The sequence below is a fragment of the Zonotrichia albicollis genome, chromosome 1, assembly GCF_047830755.1.
Source record: "Zonotrichia albicollis isolate bZonAlb1 chromosome 1, bZonAlb1.hap1, whole genome shotgun sequence".
Taxonomy (NCBI): Eukaryota; Metazoa; Chordata; class Aves; order Passeriformes; family Passerellidae; genus Zonotrichia; species Zonotrichia albicollis.
In genome coordinates, this window is record NC_133819.1 from 145,390,180 (window position 1) to 145,413,553 (window position 23,374).

The 23,374-nt window shown below is 41.8% G+C and overlaps 2 protein-coding genes across 10 annotated transcripts in view; both read right to left on the bottom strand.

The window, feature by feature from the left end:
• Positions 1-1,362, bottom strand: part of CYRIB (CYFIP related Rac1 interactor B) — a 96,320-nt gene extending 94,958 nt beyond the window's left edge. For all 3 annotated transcript variants that reach the window (XM_005479595.4, XM_074557043.1, XM_074557051.1), the window contains exon 1: positions 1,204-1,362. The gene's annotated coding sequence lies outside the window, so the exon portion shown is untranslated. The remainder of the gene's footprint in view (positions 1-1,203) is intronic.
• Positions 1,363-6,724: 5,362 nt separating this feature from the next.
• The window catches only part of ASAP1 (ArfGAP with SH3 domain, ankyrin repeat and PH domain 1), a 173,751-nt gene continuing 157,101 nt past the window's right edge, over positions 6,725-23,374 (bottom strand). For 5 of the 7 annotated variants that reach the window (XM_074556998.1, XM_026790219.2, XM_026790210.2 and 2 more), the window contains 6 exons: positions 22,754-22,915; positions 19,843-19,909; positions 17,828-17,886; positions 14,981-15,483; positions 11,315-11,437; positions 6,725-9,387 (listed from right to left, as the gene is read on the bottom strand). In XM_074556998.1, the coding sequence (XP_074413099.1) occupies positions 9,313-9,387; positions 11,315-11,437; positions 14,981-15,483; positions 17,828-17,886; positions 19,843-19,909; positions 22,754-22,915 (989 nt within the window). In that variant the 3' untranslated portion in view covers positions 6,725-9,312. The remainder of the gene's footprint in view (positions 9,388-11,314; positions 11,438-14,980; positions 15,484-17,827; positions 17,887-19,842; positions 19,910-22,753; positions 22,916-23,374) is intronic. The other 2 variants (XM_026790224.2, XM_026790227.2) reach the window with 1 other exon arrangement.

Sequence of the window (23,374 nt, forward strand, 5' to 3'; positions counted from 1 at the left end):
TGAAACAAAGAGGACATTAAACTTCCACCAAAATCCCACATCTCTTCAAAGCACTTCTCAGTTTGGGGTGCAGGTGCAGGGTTTTCTTTGTTTGAATTTAAAAAAGGGCCTTTCTACTGTTTTAATCACATACTTAACAAAACCCTGAATAAGCATCATCTTCATGGCTTTTTGGGTCTTAAATTAAAGAATGTACACATTTTTACGTATATTAAAAATGGACAATTAGGGATCAGAGTTCATTTTTAAATGGCAGAAGGGTAACTTTGCTCCAAACCATACAGCCAGGTAGTTCACTGTTCTGTGCTATTCTGCTTCAGCACTAACCCTCTGAAACTCTCTTGCTCAAGAGACGGGCAGTTTTCACACAGAGTCACGATCACAACCACAGCACCGTTCCTGCCCAGATGAGGAAGTATCAGATCCCCAAAGCAGAAGTGCTCACTCGCTCACCAGCCAGTCCAGCACATTTCTGCCTGCTGGCCTGAACTTTTAGGCACAAGATTTGCATGAACAAGGACGCATGATAAGTCTTCGGCCTGGCACCCAGCATCTGTACAAAAGGCCTCCATCTAACATCGTCGGTGCTGCTCCCAGCTCAGGACGGCCACACGCAGCACCCATGGCACACAGGACCGAGCCATGGCTTCCCCCTGAGGCCAGCCAGCCCGGCGTGTGCTGCTCGGCTTCCATGGGCACTGGCTGGAGATGGTGTGGGTTGGTGTGAGAGCTGCCAGAGCGCTCGCTGGATCTGCCAGGACCCCCCGTGCCCGGCCTGTCACCCCTCGCACACAGGAGCAGATCCGCCTCGGCCCCTCCCGACCCTCGCAGTCCCCGTGGCCTGGGGGAAGCGGAGCTCGGCCAGAGCCGCCTCCGGCCGCCCTGGTGCTCTGTCCGCGGCCCCATAGACACCCTGCCCGCGGGAGGCGGCCGGGAAGGCGCGGAGCTGCTCGGGCAATGCTGAGCATCCTCTGCGGGGGCTGCGCCTTCCCGCCCAGGGATGGGGGACAGCGGGGCGGGGGCTGCCCCGGCTCCTTCCCGGTTCCTCTCCGCCCCGCGGCTCCCCACGGGCGCCCACCCCAAGGCTCCGCTCAGGCTCCTCCCGGCTCCTCAGGCGATCCCCATCTCCCTCTCGCTGAGCCGCCCCTCGCCGCTGCCTCAGCGCCCCGCTCCGCCCGCCCGGGGGGCGCGGGCAGCCCTTACCTGGGCACGGGGCGCAGCCTCGTCCCTCCGGCTGCCGGCGGCGTCACGGCCGCAGGTTGTGGCTGCGGGCGGCGGTGCCGCATCGATATAAAAGGAAGCGGTGCGGGGGGAGGGAGAGGCGGCCCCGGCACCTTCGCCGCGCCCGGCCCCGATCCCCGGGCCCCTCACGAGCTCCCTCCCCGCCGGCCCCGGGGCAGCGGCCGCGGCTCCCCGGGCAGCCCCCGCGGGCCAGCGGCACTCCGGGGGGGCTCACCCCGCCGGGCCGGGGTGAAGGATGGGGGCAGGTCAGAGCCTTGGCATCAGCCCCCACGTCCATCCCGGGGGGCAGGAGAGACCCTTCGTGAGGAGCCAGATAGGGCCCTGCCCTCACGGGCCGCACACACAGCACAGCGGGGCAGGGGCGAGGCTCTGCAGCCATGGGAAGGGAGCAGCCGCATGCCGGAGCACCTTGCAGGCTTCAAAGGTGTGTGACAAAACCCAGCCATCGCCACCAGTCTCCTGCAGGCTCTGCTGGAGCTGCCCCGGCCCGAGCAGCACCTGGGACTGCAGGGTTGTGCCCGGGGAAGGAGCGACATCCTGGGACAGGGCTGTTGGCAACCCCAAATGCAAGTGGTGTCCCTGCCATGGTCACGGCCTGGTTATCCAGCCTGGCAGCCAATTCAGTGAGACATTGTCTGTAAGACTAACTTTGGAGGAGCAAAGAAAAACTCATCAAGGCCTGCACTCTCCTTTAAACCCCAAGAGCTCTTTCCATCTCTAGAGCTACACTCAGAGTCCAGAGCAGTTGTGCCATCTCTGAGGCACCTTGTTCTGTTTCATCTTCTCCATCCTGTTGACAACTGATGACATCTTGGTTGCAGGAGTAGTGAGGGTCCCCCCAGGACATGGGCTCTCCATCTGCTCCTCAGGAAGCTCTCCCTCCAGCAACAGATGCTGTTGTTGTCCTGCACCATCAATCCCTTTCAGGAAGGGACAGGGATTAGGTGTGGGTAACATGTCTTAAGGTAATTTCTCTAAATGGCATTTTGCTTCCCAGCTTTACTCACTAGTGGGGGGTTGTAATGTTTTGGTTCAGTCTGCAGCCCCCAAGGCCCAGGTCTTGCCACAATGGCTACAAGTCCTGTCTTTTGCCCAAAGCAGATGGAGACCTGGGCAGCAGTAAGGCTGGGGTGCAGAGCAATCCCACAGGTACTGGGACCCCTATGCAGAAGTACTTCATGTGGTGCCTTTGTTTACATCCCACCAGGCAAGCAGTAAAGCTGGGGATCATGGGCAGAGCAGGCTCCTGCTCTACAATCAGAGGGAAGTGATGACCTCTGGCAGCCCCCATCTAAATAAACATTACTAGGGGTTACATTTTATATGGAAAACATTCAGATAGAGCACTGCCATGGGCAAATGAGAGGAACAAATCCTGCTCTCAAGGGTTTTAAAGTAGAGAGGGGTTTTCCACCTCCAAATTTCTTGGTTTTTTTGGTTTGGAGTTTTTTTCCTCTCAAATTTCTCTACATCCCGGCAGGGAAGGGGGAACAGAAGGAGCTTTTCTGCTGGACCCAGCAGCATCTCATCCAGACAGACCTGGCTGGGAATGTAAGTGCCAAGTTAAAAGATGATCTGTCCCTAAGCAAGGTGACTGTTCCAGATCTGCTCCAAGGAGGAACTGTGGGTGCCAGAACCACATCTAAGGGTGGATCTGGGTCCTGTGTGAAGCTCTGGCAGGGCAGCAGCACCTCCTTGCTTACAGCCAAATGTGGAGGAACAGGCCCTGCTGCTCCTTCTCAGGGCCCAGCAATTACAGCAGCTCCTTGCATAATGCTGACAGATGGTCTCTCTGCCCTGCTGCCCTCCCACCCCAAGTGTTCTTTGCTAAGATCTTGCTGCTTCTCCTGGACAAGGAACCCTCACTCCTCACAGGAGTTTGCATCACCTTGACCTCTCAGGTGAGTATATGGCCAGCCTAGAGGAAGTGCTCACACGAGAGCTGCTGACTCCTTTTGATTGATCTTGTCATCAACAATGGAGTCATTTACACTCCTTCAAAGGTGTCCAAGCTGTGGTTTGTGATTGCCTCCATCCCCTGCTCTTCTCACATCTCTACCTTGTAGCACAAGTAGAGCTCAGATTTGTTTCTATACTTTGTCAAAGCCTTGGAACTCCCTATCTTCCAGCATCACTTGGTGTCAGTTCACTTCAGATGAAGATGTTTCCTGTTGTCCAGACTGCCAAACTTCCCTTTTAAGCAGCTCTGGGCACCCTATCAAGGCAGGTTTAGCATTTGTTGTCCTGTTTCTTTCTGCAGAGCTTGGCCCAGCTCCTGTAGGGGGACAGAGTGAGGAGTATCCTGAGGTCACCAATCTGCCCTTCATCCCCATGCTTCTATCCAGAGAGGTCAGAACTACTGCAGTGGTCCTGAAATTGCTCCACAAGGCTTTTTTTTTTTTCCCAGCTCCTGGGTGTGCTTCCACACAATAAGAAGGTCCCAGCTGAAGTGAGAGCATGTGGCTGGCTGCAGCTCACTTACTGGTCAGCTGCCTGGGGCTCTTGCTTTCCTGCCTACAGCTGTTAAAGCAGGGCTACAGCTCTGAATTCAAGGGAAGGCATTTAGATATATAGATCTGGAGCCATGGATGGGAAAAGATGCAAATAGACAAGTGATTACAGACAGTAGAACCTTTACTTATTTGACAAAAAGTCTACTTTGAGGTGTCTAAAGCAGCAAGTGACCACTGGTGTCAGGTCATTAAGGAAATCTGCAGGCTCCAACAGAAACCACAATAAACCCCTGCTTAATCACCAAACAGCTGCTGACCTCTTTTGTGCACATTCAGCTCAAGGTGCCTTGTCTCTCCTTCAGTCTGAAGTTCAGGAGCACATTTCAGTCCTTTCTGATACCTAAGTTTTGTATTTTATTTAAAGACTAAGAACCCCCTATCAGAGGGACTGTTGACACCTACTGTAGCAGGGATGTGAGAGCAGGGAGAGATGAAAAACATTACCAAAATAGGTTTAAGAGCAACTTAGGCTTGTAAATTTGCAGGCAGAGGTAGTAAGTTATTCCTGGAGCATTCCCTGAGGAAAAGGCTGGGGAAATTAATTACTTATCAAAAAACAAAGCCTAATGCTACTGTTTTGAAGTGAACAAAATTAAATACAAGAAACAGCCTCTAATACAGCCATTCTGGAGCAGTTGTGTTTGACTGCCCAGGGCTGATTCATCCACCCAATGGGACTGTGAGAGAGAAATCAGATTCATAATTTCTGGTGGTACCTGAGGCACAAAATTATTTTCAAGCCTTGAGGGGGGAAAAACACACATGAAAATGGACCTGGTCCCATACAACCATTCAGAGAAGAGCAAAAAGCACAAGGGGAAGGGATTTTTCTGGTCAGACACTACAAGGAACCAAGGTCAAACTGGTAGGAACAGCATTAATCGGGTCAACACTGGATTTAAAGTTCCAGGTAAGCTGGAAAACATTCCTTAGGTGGTGCAGAAAATGACTGATGAGCTTCCCCTCTGCTCTGCCAGCTTAGCAGATGTGACAGCTGTCACCAAGTTTGCTCCCTGCCCCCAGCATTACCAAAGGAGTGGAGCAGACATCCGCCGTGCTGCAGGCGGGAGGATCTGTTCTGTAATTCACAGAGGAACAAGGCAGAGCCTGTACCATGACACACTATCGTTTTTACTGTTCCCCAGCAGCAGCTGACCAGAGCCAGCCAGGACGTGCAGGTTTTGTGCCTGCTGCAGCTCGGGGGGGGGGGTGGGGGGGGTGGCAGCTGAAGCACGAGTTGACAAACAGCACTTAGCTTATCTCAAGAAGAAACCTGAGCACTCCCTCAGCAGATGACAGAGCTGTAAATCTTGTTATGTATAGCTCTAAAAGTTTCATTAAGACAACTTAGAATAGTTAGTTTGTATTAGATAAGAAAAATGTTTGTCTTGCAGCTATGCAGAGGAAAACATCTTACAGTCGTGTGTGCATTTTGCATCCACCTGAAAAGCCTCCACCTGTTTCAGAAGGGTTAAAGGGTCTAATAAAAGCATCGCTGAGAGCCTTAAACTCCTAAGGTGAGAAGCTCTCTGTAAGAATGCAAGGCCTGAAGCTGAATTTTATTTTCTTAGGGACATTTACACCTCTGTCTAGTTCTGGTTTCATGGCATAGAAAGGTTCCCAGTCCAGGGTGTGAATGGCATGAAACTATGTAACAGCGTGGAGCATGGGAAAATAAAGTGGTTTTCTGTTGATACTCAGGGGAACTATCACACAGAACTAGAGAGTTCTGGGGAGGGGAAGCACCTGAAAATAAATCAGGTTTATATGGTTGAACTGTTTGTTTTCTGTTGTGCAGTGAGGAGCTATTTTGAGCTTCAGTCTTTGGTATTTAATATTTGCACCACTTTCACTGGTACAGTCTGCCAATTTTCTGTTTAACTATGAGCTTTAGGCTTGCCAGGAGAAAAGTAAGGACACTGAAACTTTGAATGACAAGGGACTTCTCTGGGCATGCATTTGTCTTGTTCACTGCTGCTCCAAACAGTATATGAGATATGCACCTCAATTTTGACTTAGCAAAAGAAATCAATACATGTCACCGAAGAACACATAATACAAGTAGGACAGAGAACTGAGGCTGCTGGGAGTCAATGTCTCTCTGAATGCTGTTATCTGAAATATTGTGACACAGCAGAAATTGAGAAAGAGCACAACATTTAACCAGACTGATTCTCCTGCCCCATATCCATATTTCCCCCCTCCAACCCCCCCATGTTGAGCCCATGTAGATTTGCAAGGCTCAAACAAAGCAAGCAGGATGTTCTGTGACAGTGGGACATCAGCAGTGCCACAATCCAGCCTGAAGAAGCTCTCCCACAGCAGTCTCCTGAGCCCTGTGCTGTGGCAGCTACTGCTCTTGATACAAACCAGATCTGATAGCTCCACACTCCAGCTTTTCCTCTGGCTAAAGGATGTTCTCCTTGCTTTCTAGCAATTTCAAGTGACTTGTTCATTTTGGAGTAGCTCTGACAGGAATGGATCTTAAATGAGAAACATCCAAGAACTGAGTCAGAGATGGGGGAAAAAATAACCTCTGCAAGCTGGGTCAGGCCTGAAATTCTCAGCAAGGAAGTCACTCCATCCAGGAAAGATTAGTAGTGCTCTAGTTGGTGTGAGAGCTGCTGGGAGCCCCTGCCCCAGCAGGGCATGGATGGTTGTGGATGGTTCCTTCAGCCCCATGGGCTGCTGGGGAAACAACAGAGCCTGCTGAGGCCAGACAGAAAGCAATCCAAACTCATGCACAAAACAAGTGGTTTGATGCTAACTTTAGTAAGTGAAGTTTTCCAGATAAAGGCAATTGCATCCATATTTAACAGCTGTTAAAGAGATACACATTTAATTGCATTATATAAGGAGTGCTTTATATTAAAGAGAAAACATTTCAAGTGTCTTAGTTCTACCTGTTTGGAATCCAGACTTTCTCCCTACAAGATATTCCAGTTGACAAAAAGGGCCTCGTTCAGATATCTGGGATCAACTGAATACATTTATTTAAAAGCAATTTTAAATATTAAAAAAGTAGAAATTAACACATACAGTACTCAAAAACTGTCACATTAAATACATGTGAATAGACATGTGTACTGATGTTTTACCTTAACATTCAATGAGAAGTCAAGATTTTAACTAGTGGCATGACCAGATCTGATTTCTGTACACGTTGATGTACTATGTAATAAAAAAATAAATAGCAACTGTTGTTCAACAGTAAATAAGACATCATCTGCAGAGCAAACTTCCCCCTCTGGGGGCACCTTCCCCTGCCCCTCCCCCCAACCCTTTATCAGCTAATTTTCCATAAAGATTTAGACTTTCCAAATACTATGTCATATACAAAATTGCAGACAGTGGCTCATTGAGTTCAAATATAATACTGTACTTAAACTCAATCAATATCATACATTTTCAGATTTCTTATGACCCACAATAAGCCAGAATAAACAGAACTATTGTTCCTTATGGAACTAATTTAATTTTATAAAATGCATATGTATACTATTTTAAAGAGCGTAGAAAAGAATAGACATTTGACTCTACATAATTTTACATGCCTAGGTTTTCTTTATATGATTTGCATTTATCAGTTTATTTCAAGATCACTTAAAAATACAATTGACCACAAAAGTGAATAGGTTTTGTTCTTTAATGCAACTTAAAACATTGTAGTAATGGATAAAATGGAATGCTAAATAAATGCTAAACCTGACTTCCTTTCCATAAAAACAGAATAAAGTCTGAAATACTGGAGCTGGTAATACTGAAGATTAGATGCCAGCAGGCTCTCTCACTCATTGCATATTTTTTTTTGGAATTAATTTTTTAAAATAAATGATAAAACCATTAATAGTTGATAAATGTTTTGCTTTTTTTTTCATGTGGGATTTAGACAGATATTTGTTTCTAAATTAACCACAAACAGAATTAAATATTCACTGACTACAGTCTTGTGAAACTGTATTAGAAATGAAAGTCCTCAGAAAGTCTGAGATATGCTTTTATGAAATGAAAATCTTTCCATGCAGCCAAGACAATCTGCTTTGAAATAGCAGCACTAGGTACTGAAGCCAAAATAACATTTAAAGCAAGTAATACAAAACTACATATGAAAGTCATGGAACCCGCTACAGACAAACCATGGGAAAAACACAACCGCATGATGTTCCAAAAGATTAAAAATTATGTTGAAAGTGACACAGGAAATTAAAGTTTCCAGTAATACATTGAAGTGTTTTCTGGCAATGCAACTTTATACCAACTTTCAAGAAACCTCAGGTCAAATGCAGCCTTCCAAAGATTTTCTTAGAAATTACTTTTGTGACCCTATATCTGTTACTTCGTGCTCTGGGTTACAACCATTACATGTTACATCTTGGTGAACTCCATGAAAACCAGCTTGATCCTTGTGAGCTGAGATCTATCATCACCAGCCTGATCAAATGCACAAGAGGTCATCTTAGCTTCCACTTTTTAGAGCATGAAAAATAATTTAAATTTATCTTTATACCACCACTTAAAAAATCATTTTAGGTACTAACTTTTAGCAAGGTTGAAGACATAGGAAAAAAATCCACAAAATCATTTTTCAAAGAGCCAATTTAGCTATAAACAAATACTGTTGCAAGCTCACATTAACCTGAATAGCAATTAAGTTAAAATGTTCTTTTCCTCAAATGTAGCTATATGACTACAGTACTACTTTTGTACAAAGGCAGGTTTCAAGTAAGCGTCTAAATGCATGCACAATGTCAACAGTTAACATTTGCTAGAAGTCCTTGGTTACTAAGAATTCAGTGAAAGAAACCAGCAAATTTCACACATATCTACTAAAGAACAATATGACTAATTTTCATTAAAGTAAGTTTTCAAATGAAATAAATTTGTAACTTTTTATAGTGAGGTAATATCACAGGGGAACTGCAATCACAGTTTGGCATAGGTCCACATAATATAAACATGAAATGCTGTATGCACACTGTAAAACATTACTGTTATCTGTAAAGTCAGTGAATATTTGTCTTCATAATTACACTTAACTGAGCACTATATTAAATAAATATCGAAGTGGGTTTCATAGCTGTAAACTGCATACACTTATGAACTGCAGACCGATCTTTAAATTGTCCAAAACCATTCACTCATTCTAACTTTCTGCTAATTGTATATTGAGAATACCAGGTTATTAGGAACAGTCATTTCTGTACAGGTACGTGGGTGACAGAGACCACCTATGTTGGAAAGCTGGCAGTCCACACGTGGGACAGCACGGACAGAGATGGAAGTGCTAAATGCCCAGGATGGCTTCAACAAACCCGGTAAGGCGTGCCAGGTTCCAAGGCTACCATAATACTGGCAAAGGCAGAATAACACAGTATATTTACAATACATAGAATTCAACCTCATGAGGTGAAACTTAAATGAATTCTTAATTTGTAACAGCAGCTATATATACAGTTGTGCACAGGATTACAGGGAGGCAGCAGCGTTCGCTTTTGCTAAAAAGCCCGTCTTGCATGAAGAATGTGCAATGCTCAAGTTTAGGATTTGTTTGTTTTGACTAGTCTGACAGAATGTGCACAAAGGACACTGGAAAGACCCCTTTCCTCTCTGGCTGTCCTTCGATGTGGCCAATCTGCAACACAGGAGAAGAAGGTACAGATATACATATATATATAGATGTGCATTGTACACAGAATTCACAGCCTGCACTCATTCAAAAGTACCAGAACTGCTCACAGAGCCTCTACCACCTCTGGGACAGTCTGAAGTTAGTTAACATTTGAATTTGTGTAAAGGAACAAAATGAAATTGCACAAGAACATTATAAATAAAAGAAATTAAGTCAATTAAATCTAAAGAGAACAAAACTCAATTTTTTTTTAGGAAACTTACATACATCATGAATTTCAAAAATGTAATCAAAACAGAAGCCTGAGTTTCTTCTGTCTGATAGGCAGATTTTCAGTAACTTCTCTGAAAACCACTGATCTTAGTTAAGTGAATAAATCCTGAACACCTCACTGAAGGGAATTGTCTGCTATATTTGTGAAGTTATTTATGATAATCTGCATGTTTCACTTAAGGTGATAAAAGCCCAGCTGTCTTCTCATTGAATTAGTATGATACCTAATGATTTAGTGCATACTAGTGTTTATAACAAATCACAGTGTTTTCTGATTAAGCATCCTTCAGCTACAGCCACCTACATCTTCTGCATAATTATTATTTATAAAGAAAGAGTTATTAAACTTATTAAAAGACATCAAAAATAATGGAATATTTTATATGAACTTTCCATGTTTAAAATACATAATTATAAACAACTGTTGAATAGCACTGGAGCAGCAGCCCTGACTGACCACATAATCCTCTTCTCACCCTGCTACAATGCTGCTCACTGCTTTCAGAATAATGGCATACTTTCCTTCCTCTTCCACAAGCTTACAAAATGGGAAGGGGAAACATACAGGGCTGGCCATTTCCTCTTGGAGAGCCAAAGTTTTGAAGCATATGAGTCAACAGGCCTTGTTTCCCTTCTCAGAAACACTCAGACTGGGGTGCTTCATGGAACTTGCTGGGCACGTCCCAAGGGGCTTAAAAAGCACTTCAAAAAACAGATCCAGCAGGGAATGCAGCTGTAATCAGGGACTAGGTGATATGGGCAACACAGACACCTTTCACTGGGCACTGCTCTTTTGATACCAGCTTTTCAGTTGAAAATCTTCCACACTTAAATGATGAGTGAGAGGAAAACGTAGCTGGAAACAAAACAGCAAAGGTTGTGCTGCCCTTAGATTAGGATATCACAGGCAGCACTGCAATTAGAATTTGTTTTAGTCAAATGAAATCTGTCTCATTGTCCCCTGTAATAATTCTTTGGCAGGGAAATATGATGTAGCAGGGCTTTAGGGACATAAGCTGGATTGTCAAGAAAGGTTGGAGCCTTCACAGGAGGTTGAGAAAAGCCTGGTGTTAGCACTTGAACAATATGCAGTCCATAATAGGGGGAGTATGGTATGAAACAGGGATATGAGAGGGAAGAAGAGAAACAAAATGTTACCTGCCTCTCATTTAAGAAGAAAACCACCAGCTTATATCATTAATTGTAAACTATTCTTTAGATTTTCAGCAATCCCTATAGGTATAACTTAACCTTTTGGGTGAACTGAAGATAGTTACACATCTCATTTTCATGGAGGGTACAAGTTTGTTACATGGAGTAAGAATCATCATTTCTTCGCTTAATGAAAGGCTGTGTTCATTACAGAGAGGGATGTGTGTAAATATGTGCTGTATGAGCCAGCAATAAAACTAAACCTAGTGGGGCTGGTTCTAATAGATTCTCCCTCCCAAATAAAAGGGTTTTTCTCTAATGGAAGTTTAAGGGCTGGCTGTTAGCTCAGGCAAAAAGAAACCAAACAAAAATCAAAGCAAAACAAAGACAAAACCCACCACTTACGAACAAAAATAAAAATAAATCCTCCACACTTGGGGAAAGAGGCTTTCCTATAAAAGTCATAAAGAAGTTATGTGGAACTGTAAAAGGGAAAAATACATACCCACCACTCTTGGTCCTCTTCACCAGTTACAATAATTACTTCTCCTTCAACAAAAGTGAGTTCATCATCATTATCTGCCTGACAGTCATAAATGGTCTTCACTCGCCTAACTTTGTTTTTCCCCTAAAAAAAGAATGACATTTGAGATGAAGCACATGAGAAATAGAGGAAAAAAAAAAAGATTTTTGCCTTTTAGTTGTGTTTTGTTTTACAAGAAAGTGAAGACTATGAACTATTTTCCCTGCAACTAGGAACAAAGAAATTCAAAAACTCCTTCAACAAGGATATTAAAAAAATAAAAAAAAATTTACCTACACAGGTGTAAGTTTTTTTTTCCCTTAAGATTCAGAACTCCCAGCAGAATATAATGTGTGGTGCTTAACAAGTGGCCCTTAAGAGGGTTTAAGTAACCACTGATTCCTCTGGTGAAGAAAGCTTCAATAATGTCCTTACATTGTTCTAGTCAAACACCCTCTTTCTCCTTCAATGCATAATTCCTCAATAAACCTACCATGAACAGAAAATTAAATCCAGTCTCCTCTAAATGTTCCAAGAGAGGTAAGGACTGAGGAAAATGCTGCATTGGAATCCCAGTATTCCTTACAGTTTTGGTTTTGGATCTAGTGCAAAAATACAGGATTCTTTGATTTTAAATCTGCTTACAGGACTGGAAATTATTTTTTTAGAGATTTTTCCATCCAAATGTTAGCAATTTCTTACTAAAATTACCTTAATGTCAGATGGCAGTACTATTTTCTGATGATAACTCACACTAGATATTCTCACAGCTCTGCCATTCTGAGTCCAAGTATTTTCTAGGTCATACTTTGCTGCATACTGCTAATTCATATGAAAAAAGCCTCAGCCATGGACTCCTCCCCAAACATATGTTTCTTATGGCAGAGAAGATGACTTAAATTATTTCCAAATAGAGTAAGTAAGCAATGTTCACAGCAAAACACTCTTGCTACTTTATATTCCTGTATTTTCATACCCACACCTCTTCAAAACCTACAGTTACTTCTTTTAACAGATTACAAGAATGCAAAAACCCAAGAAGAACAGAAGGAGATGAGAAGCAGAAGGGCTATGAAGGGAAAAGTCAGCAGGTTTAGAGGAATTTGGGCCAAAACTAACTTCACAGAGGAAATTTCCTAGGGAGTCTTCTCTTTGCTGTTACCTACCCACTTGAAATTCCTCCATCTTTTGGCAAAAAAAAAAATCCCTGCAGCTCAACAGCAGAACAGACACACTGAAAAAAGCACTCACACTAAACACAAGGTACAGAAAAATAATAATTACAGGGAGATTTAAGAGAGAAAGCAGTTAACATAACATAAAACTAAAAAGAACCAAAAAACCCATACCCAGACAAATGAAGAGAAATACCTGAAGATCATATGAGATCAAGGGTTTTTTCTACAGCAAAGGTTTGCTGCATGAGAAGTCACTTCAAAGAATGCTCTGTCTTTTCTTAAAAATATGTTAATATAATTTAAACAAAATCTCATCTAGCACTAGGGACTGGAATTCAATAGGAATGGGTGCTTGGGGACAGTCCCAGCTTTCAACTCCGGAGAACCTTTACAAGCCAAGAGCGTTCCCTCCCAATCAATCCCCCAGTGATGAAGGGAAGCAACTACTTCTGCAAGGTAAAAATTGTCTTGTTCAATAAAAAGAATAAAGAAATTCACATTCCTCTACACTTAGAAAACTGTATGGAACTCAGCTTGTAAAAGCACATGAGAAATGATGGTAATTATTCTGGTTCCATCAGATTTCAACATTTTATTCCTTTCACGGAGAGCAGCAAAAAGCAGCTTTCAAGCTCAAGGTCTATTTAATCATGGGAAGGTATAAAAAAGGATGGATATGTAGAGAGCACATATGTTCCAGAACATATTTTGTTCATGTTCCAGAACAGTTTGTGTCATTGTTGTGTAAAGAAATGGAAACAATTCCAGGAAATGTAATCTGTGACTAAAAATCAAATACACACCACCAACTGATTCCCTGTACCCAACAAGTGCTTATTACCAAAAGATTTTGTGCTTAAAACTGAACAGCAATGAGATGCTGTGATCATTAATAATCCAACCATGCTCTTATTTACATTCAACACCTTTTTTTTTTTCCCTTTAAAAATGAGTATTTTGTCTCATTTATAGAAACCACCACACGCACAAAAGAATGCTCAAGTGCTCAGTGTGATTTCAGGAGCACTCAGTGCAAGTTTTGTTTCTCCAAAATATCCTTTCAAACCTTTATAAATTATCAGCATTGGAATTTTAAAATTATATTTCTGGACAATTAATTTTCTAAAACTATCAATAAAAAAAAAACTATGCTTTTCTGTTTAGTGCTAAATAGTCAAGCCCAAGAGAGAGGTGCCCACGAGCACTGTGGCTGCTGGCGTGGGTCTCACTGCTCACTGGGATGAAGCACTTCACCAGCCAGAGGATGAAAATGGAGGCAAGATACATTTCAGAGGAATTCTTGCACATTGTCAAACACAGAACCTTTCCTCAGATTTTTTCTGTATACAGTAGGGTGACAGTTAAAAAAAAGCCAAAAGTAACCAAACTAAACAGGTAATCCATTATTTGCTTTTAAGTGACAAGTAGCTGAGAATGGCCAGCATCATTTGCCTGCTTATATTTAAAAGTACATAAGTAAACAAACATTTTTTGATCTGATCCCTGTAATATTTAAATTCCAGAATACTCAGGAAGCCCAAGCAACAACTCTGTTGTGCTCAGTTCAGACAGGAGCTTACAGGCAAGTCCATGCCAGAAGCCAAGCAGAATGATGGCTCCACAGGGCTCTTCCTCACACAAGCACAAGGCAGAAACTCATCCTCTGCTTTCACTATTTCACTGGGATGAAGTCTTATTCCCTTTTTACAGATGTGCTTTGCATAGCCAATCTGGCAAACAAAGCCATCTCCCTTTTGATGTATCCCTCATGATGAAAATCTTAAGAGAGCTCTGGAGTTTCATAGTTATCTCAACCTACATAGGCATTAAGAATCCTCTGCTGGAAATTGTACTGGTTAGAAAGATGAACAGCAAGATAAATGGGGGGCTGGAATCAAGGTAAAGTTCCAGATCTATTACTACACACCATGCAGCAATGTCAATTTTGCTGCTTCATCAGTACACCTGAACCTACACCTCAACCATTATCAACATTAAATACTCACAACAGGGACATTTACTATTTTGCCACAGTTGACTTTACTTTAAATTTTGCACCTACTGACAATAGGTGCTAACATCCCCTCTTACAGCTTACTAAGTCAAATATATAAACATTCTACCAATCTAAAGCACAGACCTGTGAGCAAAGGCAACAGAGAAAACCATCCACTCATTCAGAGTTGTGATTGGCATAGATATAATAAATACATAAATCCCAACAAATCTAAAATACATTGTCATACTCCCAAGGTCACTGTTTTATGTTGCAAGTATTTGTTTGAGCATGCAGGAGGCCTTGAAAAACCTCAACACCTGCTGAAGCTGCTTTGGGCACAAAAAGAGCCCCTCATTCCCCAGCCCATAGCTTTATGTTGCCTTGAGTGCACAGCTCAAGGGTGCACACAAAGTCCTACAGTAACTTCAAAGCCTTCCATGGATACTCCCAAGGAGCTGCAGTAACACCTACCATGTTTATCTTCCTGGGGAGTGGCACAGGGGTTTCTGGCAGGGTGTGTGTTATGTCATTCGACTCTTCAGATGCTTGCCTTTGGACGGTATCTCTGGATTGTACGTTTGGAGAGAGATCTATGGAGTGAGATTTTTGATTTGTCTCTGAGGGCTGAGCCTTCGGTGCTGCTTCCCCACCTTGACTTTTAGCCAACAGCTCTCCTAGCTGAGGTTTTGGAGGAAGGTCCTTCACTTGTGGCTTTGGAGGTAAGTCTCCAAGCTGTGGTTTTGGTGGCAAGTCTCCTAGCTGAGGCTTTGGGGGTAGTTCTCCAGGCTTTGGGGGTAAATCTCCCACTTGAGGTTTCTGAGTTAATTCCAGAGGCAGAGGCTTTGGGGGCAGGTCTCCAGGCTGTGGTTTCTGTGGTATATCGATGGACAGTGAGGGCTTCTGAAACATATCCATGTGCTGATGGGATTTATCTATTGAAAGATGATGACTGGTTTCTATTTTTCTTAGTGCCACTGAAACAAAAAAGCAAAACAGTCTTAGGATTCGCAATCTTAGTATTTTAATATTAAAGAAGTTAAGCATATATCAGAACTGCAATTGTGTCAATGACCATATGGTCACTGAGCCCCAAAACTGCCCACAAGTGTTCCCAGTCTATGACAAAAGCAGGATAATACAACTTCACATAACCCTGCTCTCTGAGGTCTCATTTAATTGCTCCTCCTGGAGGCCAGCAGTGCTTCATCCAACAGCTATTAGATGTCAATTCATAGATTATTTATTTCAAATGAAATAAAGTGAATCACTTTTTGGAACTAAACAAAAAGTATGAAATATAATAAAAGACTTTGCAAAACCACCTATAGATCAATTGACACGACTGTAACAAAGTTTATTTTAATGAAAATTACTCACATATACAGTTCAATTTAATACAAAAAACCACCTGACTTTCAGGATTAGTAACTGTAAAATCTCTCAGAAGAGAGAGAGTGAGCACATATATCTATTTATGCACTGGATAGAACATACTGTACTATAGACATTCACACTAAAACTGAGAAAAAATGAATTATTGTATATATTTACAATTTAGTAAAGATGAAAGTTTTAAAATGTGTATTTTTCAGATTTGATGGAAGGAAATTGAAACTAGACTTTCAAATAGTTATTTTTCTCAGTGTCATCTATTGATTTTACTGTTAAGCTCCCTAAGAAAACTCAACTGAAATCTACCCGAAAAAACAAAATCATTAGTACACAGAAAAACTCCCCAACCCAAAACCTCCTAAATCAAACAGCCCTAATGTTAAAACAGATGAAGGGGTACAAGAGAGAAAAAATTTACAACCTGTGATGAAAGCAATACATTTTAACTAGAAGGAACAATTTCGTATTGCATTCAGCACTGCTTTAGTATCATATTCTACCAGCCAAAAAAGTGCCCTCACTCCCTTTGGATATCACCCACTTCCATAACACTTTAACAATATATTTATGGGAAATTATACCGAAAAAAAAGCCCTAAAAATCCCCAAAAAACAAAACCAATAAAAAACCAAAACAAACCAATAAAAAAACCCCACCAACCAAACCCCTCCAACCAAAAAAACCCAAAAATAAAATCTCACCAACAAAACACCCCAAACCAAACCCATCTGCAGAGTTTCCATGAAAGAAATTGTATAATTACTATCAGATGTTTTTTATAAAAAAATAGTTGATCCCTGTCTATGGCTGTGCCCTTGGCTAACCTCACAGCAAATGTACACACACTGATCTTCCACATGGGTTTGAGATTTAAGTAGATGATATGAAAAACCCTGATAGCAGCCCTTATCAAAGTGCTTTGAATTAGCCCTTCTTAAATTTTCACCTAAATCATTTTAAATCAAGGAAGTGTTGACTTCCTTCACAGTGCCACCCTGGTGCATCATTGCTGTCTCTTTCAAAAGATAGCATGTCAGAATAATTGTAATTTAACAAACTTACAAATTTAACATTTGCTTTTTCTGTTACAAAATTATTTGCACTCTAAATTTCAGACATCTGGCTTCAGAATTTTGGACAAGCAGCATTTCTTGATCTTCAGGCTCTATTGTGATCATCCATTCAGACAGATATAATGTATTTTTGATGGATTCTGCATGCAGACAGAACAGTCTGAAGTAGGTCTACTTTCTACTTTATAGTCAACTGCTGCCACAACTCAAAACAAACAAACAAACCTTCAGTGTGAGTTTAAAGAGACTGGGAAAGAACATTTCTAAAAGAAAGGTGCTCCCTGGGATGATGGTCTCAGCTTGTCACTGATATATAAATGAGGATGTAACAGCACCTGATTCTTTCCCAAGCAGTTGCACTGACCACAACCCTCACTGGAAGAGCATGGCACAGACAGAGTTTGCTCCAAGCTATCAAGAAATGGGACTTGGAGATAATAGGAAAAAACCCAAAACTACCAACAGGAATGGTCTAGGATAGAAACAGAAGCCCAGAGAAGTTATCCATGGAGATGCTCAAAATGTGACTGGACATGGCCTTGAGGAAGCTGCTCTCATGGCAGAAAGCTGGCCTTGCTCCTAGTGCTGCACTGGACCACAAGACCTCCTGAGGGCTCTTCCAGCTTCAATTAGTTCATGATTTATTTCTTTCCTCCCTAGGTGTATTTTTTTCAGTTTAATAAAAGGCTTCCCCATCTTCCAAAATCCGTTCAGTTTTGTGAAGCTTTCATGGTTTGTGGCATTTTAGAAATGAAATTTCTGCTGAAAAGATCCATATATTTCAAACAAGTACCCACTTTCACCCACATTTAAAAGATCCCATTATGAGAATAGCCACAAAGAGATTGCTTACCTTTCTGAGGTAGTTTGGGAAGAACTCTAGGGCCAAGTGCAGTCTTTGCAGTCCCAGTGCTAAATCAACAGATGTGAATTATTAGTGCTTACAACTATTATCAAATATACTTTTTTCTCATTTTTTCCTTTAACACATCCATAAATAAAAACTCCCACAAAAATCCATATTTATTTTGCCCCTTTTGTGTAATCACTTGGCCTGTGGATAAATCCCCGAACTCAAAGCATTGTTTAGAATTAATTGGGGTTTTTTTTCAGAGAAAAAGACATTCAAACCCTACCCAGCTTCAATGCTATGGGGCAGATATACTCTATGAACTATGGTACATGCAAAATGTACTCTGAAAATAGGTGAAGCTGAAAGACCAACTCTGTGGGCAGATCCTGAACCCTAAGAAAAATTTGTTCTTCATTTGCATTGTGATCCAATGCACATGTGTGGCATTGGATCACACACACTCTCTGCTGCAGGAGGAGACAAAGTCTCTGCTACTCTCCCAGGAAATACTGATGATTGTGGGAAAACAACATGTTTTACTCTGTCAACCTGGATTATACGTGTTAGCTATTCCCATCAAAGTTTTTCCTTTAAAACCCCACCTAAGTCACTTTTCTATAAAAGGAATGTGGAAAAAGAGAAGAAAGCAAATTGATTTAAGGCATAAAAATCAAACAATACATAAAAATCAGTATCAGCTCAAAATAATGATTAAAAAAACAAGAAAAAAAGAAAAATGAGTGAGAAAGCTGCCAATGTATGTTCAACAGAGCAGTGACTCTTCTGCATCAGCTGCCTTAATTCTAGTATTGCTTGTCTCTGCAGCCAACATTTCAAAATGAGCATGAAGAAACACTTTTAATTTTTAGCTCTTTTTTAAATGGCAAAAATACATCATGACATGAAACTGAAAGAACAGCCAGGCTCAATCTTGATTTAATAAATCACAGAATCATAGAATATCCTGAACTGGAAGGGGCCCACAAAGATTCTCAAAGCCCAGCTCCTACCTCAGCCTCTCTAATGCCATGGAGGACAAGGAGCACACTTTTACCCTTGTCTGACCAGAATCCAGGATGGGCCCAGCTCTCTGTGCTGGGAACACTTCCACTTTCCCCCTGAATGCCCAGAGCCAGCTGGATGGATTCAGCAAACATGGGAAGCAGCTGTGCTACCTCCAACAGGTCCCCTCCCTGTCCTGGCAAGGCAGAGCAGTCTGGGGGTGTCCAGAAACTCTTCCCACACATCTGTTGTGCCCTGTCTGAGGTTACACATCCCTCCCCAGCCACAGCCCATCCCACACACTGTGGTCATGCAAGGCTGTGTGCCTGAGGCAGGTGCTTTTTGGAATTATCATGCTCTGAACCTCAGGACTTTGGAATCACAGCACAGACAGAGGAGTAGCAAACTCAAAGTGACAGCAATGTATGGCTGTCCTTACTGCTCCAGCTATTGAAAAAGACACTTGTAATGGACAGAGCTGATGAACTATGAGCTAAAAGCAGTTTGTGTTACTGCAGACTGTGTGGCAGCACAGGAGCCTGACAGAGTGGAAAACAGCTAAACTGGAAGACTGAGATGAACTCTCCCTGTTACAGAGCCATCTTCGATGGCAGCCTGTACCCAGAGTGACACTGCTGCTCCAGGCAGGACACCTCACACTGAAGCAGACAAAATGAAATGCCAGGAGACATGAAAATAAAACTTTTGTCCTGCTGGCCCGTGGTCTGAGGCAGCATTCCCCAGCTGGGAGAGCACTTCTGTAGGAGCAGCAGAGATGTGGGCACAGGGCGTTCTGTCCGTCCTGCTCAAAGGACGGATTGTGCACGGACAGCGAGGGACGGCGTAGGAGGCTCAGGGCAGCCAAAGCATTTGTATGCTAGCAGGGCATGCAGGAAACTAATAAGAAACATAGCTAGGATTTTATTTCCTATGAAAGGCTTTTCTTTTCTAATTTACAAATTAGTTATGTTTATTTAAATTTTCATCTTTGCCTTCATGTATGCAGATTTTACCTTGACTGCTGAGACATCCCCTCAAACTTGTTTGCAGCCTTAGTTGAAGGTGGGCCCAAATCATTACCTGAGTTGAAAAAAGGACAATTAAAAACAAAACAAAAAAATCATTAGGATAACTGAAATATAATCAGCAGAGGGTGCAATTTAAAGCAAAACATGTATTCCTCTATGCATGCTCTATACAACATATCTAAAAGATAATTTATAATTTTATTCTTTATTTATAATTTTGTAGCCGAAAAAGCAGGAGGGACCAAAATAATCGAAGATGACCTTTCATATAACACATTTTAAAACGACTCACTGGTAGCTCTCATCTCCTGGCAAGAGAAGATTGAATGACATTGCTGTAGGGCATTTGTTTTGAAATAGTGTTTCAATTTTCTCTGCATAGAAGGAGATACAGCAGGAGACACATCAGATTCATTTTTCACTGATGTTTTCATTTTGCATTGCGAGGCACATCTTTTTTAAACCATCATGAATGTGAGTTTATTCACAAAACATTAAATTTCTAAGGATTGGTATTTTATCCTATGCAAAGAACAGGCTTTACTGGTTTAGTGACTAAGTTTGTATGTTCCCATAATCTGCATTTAAGCCACTGGTAAAGCAAAGATCCTGGGTATCCAGAATTCTGTCAAAAGGCAGCAAAATCCAAACCCAAGCACTCTGGACTCCTCCAGCAGAAAGCTTCTCTTCATTAGCAATCACCATTTCCAAGGTATAATGACAGCAACTCTTGGCTTAGTGCCTTTTCATCCCCTTTGCCTCTCCTTTTACAGCACGTCAATCTCAGAACCAGCTTCAACAACCATTAGTAAATTTTGTCATTGAAATAGATGCAAAGTGACATTTAATGATCCAAGAACACAAAATACTTCTCATTCAAAAGAATGACACATTTTTCTAAATACCATTCTTGGCACATTGATGTCTAAATGAAACAGCAGAAAAGAAACAGCAGAAAAGAAAGCAAGGCACATGCTGTGCCTTGCTAAAAATATGTTTGTGCTTAAAAGTGGTGCAAAAAAGGAACTAAGGTAAAACAGCAAACATGTAGATCCTATGGATAAAGGAAGGAAAAATATCTCATGGTTGCTATGGAAATACAAAATAATCCAAATGACATTTTTAGAACATCTTTGAATAGTAACTCAATTTGCTTAGACATAAGCTAAGGATTGCACTGCTTGAAACTTCAATTAATGCACAGATTAGAAGACAAATGCTGAAATTCCACATAGCAAGAAATATATCAACAGAGAAGAAAGCTTCTGAAAGGAAAAGCAGTGAATATCTGACAATATCCTTAAGCAAAAAATCACAAAGGCAGATAGAAGAAACTCCCCCTTTTATAAACACAAAATTTCATGCTTGCTTAAAAATCCAAATGGACTTTGAAACAAGCTTTTGTACAGGTCTCAGCTAAGACAAATGGGGAGAAGAGGCCCCTCTTCCATCCACTGGGGTTTAGCTTGGCCTGAAAAGCAGGGAAGAGACAGGAAAAGCCATATTCTTCTCTGGCCCTGCTCTGACAAGGTGCTTTACTGCTACAGGCTTCTTCAACTGCACACCTGCACCTTTCTCTTATTTTCTTCTTCCTTTATCTGCTGCCTAATGTGTTTAAGGAAAAGTTGACACCTGCTTAGCATCTAATCCTACCACACCATTCATGCTAACAGTGCTACATTATACAGAATTCTTGTATATGGTACTTTAGGTGCTTTGGACTTAAATACTTGGGATTTTTTACATATTCAAAGTCCAAGCTCTTAAAAATGTCTAAACTACTTCTGAAAAAGTACAGGGCTGTTGGACTCCACAGCATAGGAAACACTTTTTTTCCCATATCCCAGACCTCTGAGAAGCAGAGAGCTGAAAAGATTCCATTATTTTTATTCCTTGAGAAAAAGCCTTTGCTTTTCATTGGACTCTACACTTTTCTTCATGTTGAATCCTAGATTAAATCACACATCAATACTCCATGATTTACTAAATTTAACTCAATTTGCTAAGAAAAATGGTGCTTTTAGTCTAGCAATTTTTTTTATTTTAGACTGGTAATTGTGTGTTTGTACTAGAATAGAGAAAAGATTCTCTTAAAATACAAGTAATATATGGATGATGCACCTATGTAAGCACTGGATTACAGTTAAAAAATTTAAGGATTCATGGAAATCCTGCCACCAAAACTAAAATCACAGAAAATTACATAGGCCTGAGATTTATAGCTACCAAGAGAATTTGACTGCACAGAGCAATGTTTATTCAAAAGAGGAAGAATCTGAGTAGTCTGGAAAATAGTTTACAAAAAGCATCTGTCAGGAAGGTATCCTGGTAAAAATAAAAATTAAAATGCACTGTTTCTGTGTAACTTCTGCTGGCAGCAGGATGCAAACCTATCAGTCTTTGTGTGTGTACAGACAACACCACAAAAAGCAAATACAAACTAAGACAACACATTCCCACCAGCGAGGTGTGAACACTTTAGAGGAGAGGAAAGGAGCTCCTGTGGCAGCTGTGAGACCTGCACAGACACTGTGGGTGGCTCCAACTGCACCCCTGGCTCCTGGGCACAGCAGCAGCAGGGGCAGGGGCAGGGGCAGAGGAGAGCAGGGGCTGAGGGCTGGGTGGGGGCACAGCCTGGGCAGCTGGGGCACAGACAGGGAGCACTGGGGGGCTGCAGGGGCCCCAGGGCAGCGTGGAGGATTTTCAGCTTTCCCAAGGGAGACTCCCAGCCCGGGAGGCAGTGACAGGAGATGGAACTGCTGATTTATCTGAGCTGACATTACATCAAGCTGCAATCATTGGAAAGCAAGCACCAGGTAAAAAGAAACCAAAGATCATATATCAGCCATCAAAAAGGTTTTCCCCTGCCCTTTTGATTTGCATTTTCAAAACTCACCCCAAGGAATTGGGCCCTTATTCTGGGGTCCATGAGGTAGTGGGCTTGGTGGGTCAGAGAGGGTTCTTTTGTGTCCTGGGGGTGGGGGAGGTGGTCTCTTCTTGGAAAGAGTGGAGCTGCCACTAGAGGTTTGAGTGCTTAGAGGGAGGGTTGAAGGTGGGCCTGCAAAATAACAAACAACCTTCTTACAAATACATGTGCATAAACGTCAAAGCAGCACCGAAAAATTCACAGTCAGACCCACAGCGAAGTGCAGCAAAAGACTAAAATAAAAAGACAAGCCATGCCAAAAACACTGTTTAGATTAAACGACACATCCACCACATTTTTAACCATCTCAGCTGTGGGAATATAAGAAACTTGACAATAGAATGACATGTGTACTTATGTTTAAAAAATACAGGATTAATCATGCCAAGATTTCTAATTTTAGGCATTGTTCAAGGAAAAAAAAAAGCATTATGAAATATTAAAATTAAGTAATATTTAGCACATGGGATTAAAATTGCTGTTAATTTATACCGGAATAAAAGCACATTCTATATGCTCTAATATGTGGGGAGGTTTTTAGCCCTCCAGACCATCCCATACAAATTTTGTTAATAAACTGGAAGGCAGGAG